The sequence below is a fragment of the Microtus ochrogaster genome, unplaced genomic scaffold (genome assembly GCF_000317375.1).
Source record: "Microtus ochrogaster isolate Prairie Vole_2 unplaced genomic scaffold, MicOch1.0 UNK361, whole genome shotgun sequence".
Taxonomy (NCBI): domain Eukaryota; kingdom Metazoa; phylum Chordata; class Mammalia; order Rodentia; family Cricetidae; genus Microtus; species Microtus ochrogaster.
In genome coordinates this window covers 30658-34036 of record NW_004949459.1, presented here as the reverse complement: position 1 = coordinate 34036, position 3379 = coordinate 30658, and the positions used below count along the sequence as shown (strand labels likewise).

The following is a 3379-nucleotide window of genomic DNA, read 5'->3' as shown; positions in this document are numbered from 1 at the left end:
GACTTGAGTTGGAACAGGGACTAGAGTGGAGATGCATGTCTGGGGAATAATTGGTATTTAAAGGGAATTAATAAGAATGAGGTCATCCGGGGAGTGGGAGCATCACCACGTGGAAGCGGAGTTAGGAGACTGAGGACAGAAACCCTGGGAACACTAACCCTTAAAGTGCAAGCTCAGCTTCCTGGCCGGCACCAGCCCCAGGCTCTGTAGTTAAGCAGAACTATTGCAAAGTGGGATTCAGAACTGAGTGTTCTTGGAAAAGCCGCTTACCCCCTCCAACTGAGCTGTCACAGTTAGTGAGAATGGACATCTTACAGGGATCCTCAGACAGGATAGCCAGGTAAAGCAATTGGAGTCAGGAAGCCCTTCCCTCCTTTTCTTGGCTGCTCTTCTCCATTCTCCACATTCCCCCTGTGTGTGCATTTCTTCCCACATCCTCCGGAGATGGGAGGTGGGGAGACAATTGGGGGGTGGATTTAGCTAGGGTGACGATTTGCTCACGTGACTGGCTTGGTGCCCACGTGGGCACCAGCCCCCGCGCCACCTAGTCCTGCTGTGGCTACCTGTACCCAGCATCCGCATTCGCATAACACCATTTCCTTGAGCTGTCCTGGTTACTGTGAGCCCTGAGAAGGCTCACAGGTCTGTCCAGGGGTTCCTGAGGTCAGTACAGAAAGTCTGGCTCTGCCCGCAAAGCCTGACAGGGGGTGGTGGGGGTGGCAGCTAGAACCAGCAGCAGCAGGAGGGGAGGGGGAAGGAATCGGGAAGATTGGTGAGGAGGGGATATGCGGGCTGGGCAGGAACGGAGACCCAGGAAGACCCCGCAGCCAGCTTTCTTCCCTCACGCCATCCTGAGCCATTTTAGACCGGGAGGGGGATGAGGGGGCCCGCAGTGCGACGGTGAGGCGCAGATGCGCTCTGAAATGATCCACTCACACTCCAGGTTAGGAAGACAAACTGACCCGGACCAAAGGGAGGATGGGGGTGGGGCAGGCTGCCTCCAGAAGCCGAGGGGGGAAGCGCAGAGTAAAACGGAGTTGGGATAGCATCCTGATTTGGTGCCCAAGGCCTGAGAAGAAATGGCAGCTGGGGTATGCGGGGGCGGGGGGTGGGTGTGACGGAGGAAAAGGTTGGGTGATGTGATGAGTATGGGCTGTAGGACAGGTTCCCAATCTCTGCGCATCTACTGACCACAGAACCCCTGACCCTGTGCTGTGTCTGCAGGTCTGCCCCTCTGTTGTTCCCGCATCGTGGCATCTGAAAAGGAGGATCGACCTGCCCAGGATCCCTGCAGGTCAGTGGATAATGGAAACATGGGCACGATTTGGGACCCCACTGCCAGTGCCCTCCCAAGCTGTCCCATGTAACAAGCACAGAGCTGGCACTGAAGGAACACCGAGAAGGTGGCAGGACCTGTCATGGCATGGCTGTCTCAAGGGTGGAGGAGGGGTGCAGGCAGAAATCATTGAAGGGCTAGGACATGGGGACCCCACGAAAGGGCCGGATGCAAAGACAGATGTTAATGAGCCTGTATTCTGCCGATATCTCCGTCTCTCTCAGACACATCTCTCCTTTCTTCCTGTTTCCCCACCTTTACCCTCAGGACAGGAAAAGGAGGGAAATCTTGACATGGAAAAACTCCGCAATGAAAACGAAGGGAAGCTGGAGAAGGAGGGAAAGCCAGAAGTTGAAGTAGAGTCTGACGATGAAGAAAAGTCGGATGGGGAAGAGAAGCCCGACAAGAAAGCAAAGCCAGCACGCGAGGGCAAGCTAGAGGAGGCAAAGCCAGACGAGCAGGGACAACCACAGGATGAGGGGAAGTCAGAAAAGCAGGGGAAGTCTGAAGGGGAGGACAAGCGCCAAGGGGAGGGCAAGCATGATTCCCAGGCAAAGCCAGCCAGCGAGGCGCGGGCCGCAGAAAAGCGCCTTGCTGAAGATTACGTGCCGCGGAAAGCCAAGCGAAAAACAGATAGGAGCACAGATGATTCTCCCAAGAACTCCCAGGAGGACTTCCAGGGCAGGCATGTCAGCAGTGAGGAGATGATGAGAGAGTGTGCAGATGTGACCAGGGCGCAGGAAGAGCTGAGGAAGAGGCAGAGAATGGGAGGTTTTCCCTGGATGCCAAGAGATGCTGCGCAGGATGCTCTAGTCCCCCGGGGCCAACGGGGAGTCAGGGGAGTGAGGGGCGGAGGAGCCAGGGGCCAGAGGGGCCTACATGACATCCCATACCTTTAATGCCTTTGGCCTTTGATTCTGATTGCTCAGATAAAAAAGACCACAGCTGGCTCTGCTTTCCCTGGTAGATCCTCGCCAGGCTCTGTGCTTCAACCTTCAGCCGAAACTCTGCTTTAAATATCAATGTCCTTACCAGCAGCCTTTTGACCCAACTACAGTGCTTTCTGTCTTTTAGTACAGGATTTCCACCCATGTGCATGAAAAATATGTTCATGGTACATTGTAAAACCGAATAAACAAAGCAGTTTTCAAAATCACCTATATAGAATTAGTTTGTTTTTTTTAAGAATGTAAATGTGCTTGCATAATGCGTCTGGGCATAAAGACAACTATGGACTTGTGCACATTAAACAGCTAGCAATGGCTAGTTATAAGACAAATACTAATAGGATTCATGTGTATTCAAAAATTAACCATACTACCTGAGAGTTGGGGACTTCTTGCTATCCCTCTACTGTTTGTCCATCCTGGGTCTTTTTTTTTTTTCTTTTTTGCTTTTTTGAGACAGGGTTTTTCTGTGGCTTTGGAATCTGTCCTGGAACTAGCTCTTGTAGACCAGGGTGGCCTCAAACTCACAGAGATCTGCCTGCCTCTCCCTCCTGAGTGTTGGAATTAAAGGCATGCGCCACCACCGCCTGGTTTTCCTGGGTCTTTTCTAACATTATCAGTGTGCATTGTTGTCCCTACCCATGTCTCCCATTCTATAATCCCTCCATATGTGTTCCTTTTTGCTTCCTTACTTCCTTCTTTTCCTGACTCAGTTGTCTCTGGTTTATTAAAGAATATGGACTACATATGCCACAATATGTTGAAAGCTAAAATGTGACAATAATACATGACAAGCAATTAAATGTTGAATTGTTTGAATGAGCTTACAAAGACAATGGCATTTTAAATGCCCATTGTTAAATTGGTAAAGTTCATGTTATCTCTGGTCCTCACAGCTAAAAGACCCAGTGTGCCACTTTAACAGATCCCTTACTGTAAAGCAGTCTTGTCATCTTGAAATGAGCAAGGAATTTGCCTCCAAACACTTTCCAGTTGGTCAGATGACATGCTGGAGGAATGAGCTGTATTGTAGCCTGCCCCCACCCTGTTTAAGGCATTTAAAGAGAAATAGCTTCTATATCACTCCTGTACAGTA

General features: G+C 50.8%; 1 protein-coding gene across 3 annotated transcripts; it reads left to right on the top strand.

Annotated features, from left to right (window-relative positions):
• The first annotated feature begins 535 nt into the window (after positions 1-535).
• Positions 536-2492, top strand: LOC101990609 (transcription elongation factor A protein-like 3). 3 transcript variants are annotated; one of them, XM_005372227.2, is made up of 3 exons: positions 536-663; positions 1225-1294; positions 1609-2492. In XM_005372227.2, the coding sequence occupies exon 3, from the start codon at positions 1630-1632 to the stop codon at positions 2233-2235; it is 606 nt and encodes a 201-aa protein (XP_005372284.1). In that variant the 5' UTR covers positions 536-663; positions 1225-1294; positions 1609-1629; the 3' UTR covers positions 2236-2492. The 3 variants fall into 3 exon arrangements, with proteins under 3 accessions (XP_005372284.1, XP_005372283.1, XP_013211078.1); XM_005372226.2 differs by having other exon boundaries at positions 537-663; positions 1604-2492; XM_013355624.2 differs by lacking the exon at positions 536-663 and adding an exon at positions 865-943 and having other exon boundaries at positions 1604-2492.
• Positions 2493-3379: the final 887 nt, after the last annotated feature.

Excerpts from the sequence above, each read along its gene's own strand:
- LOC101990609 (XM_005372227.2), top strand. The coding sequence starts at position 1,630 with ATGGAAAAACTCCGCAATGAAAACGAAGGGAAGCTGGAGAAGGAGGGA.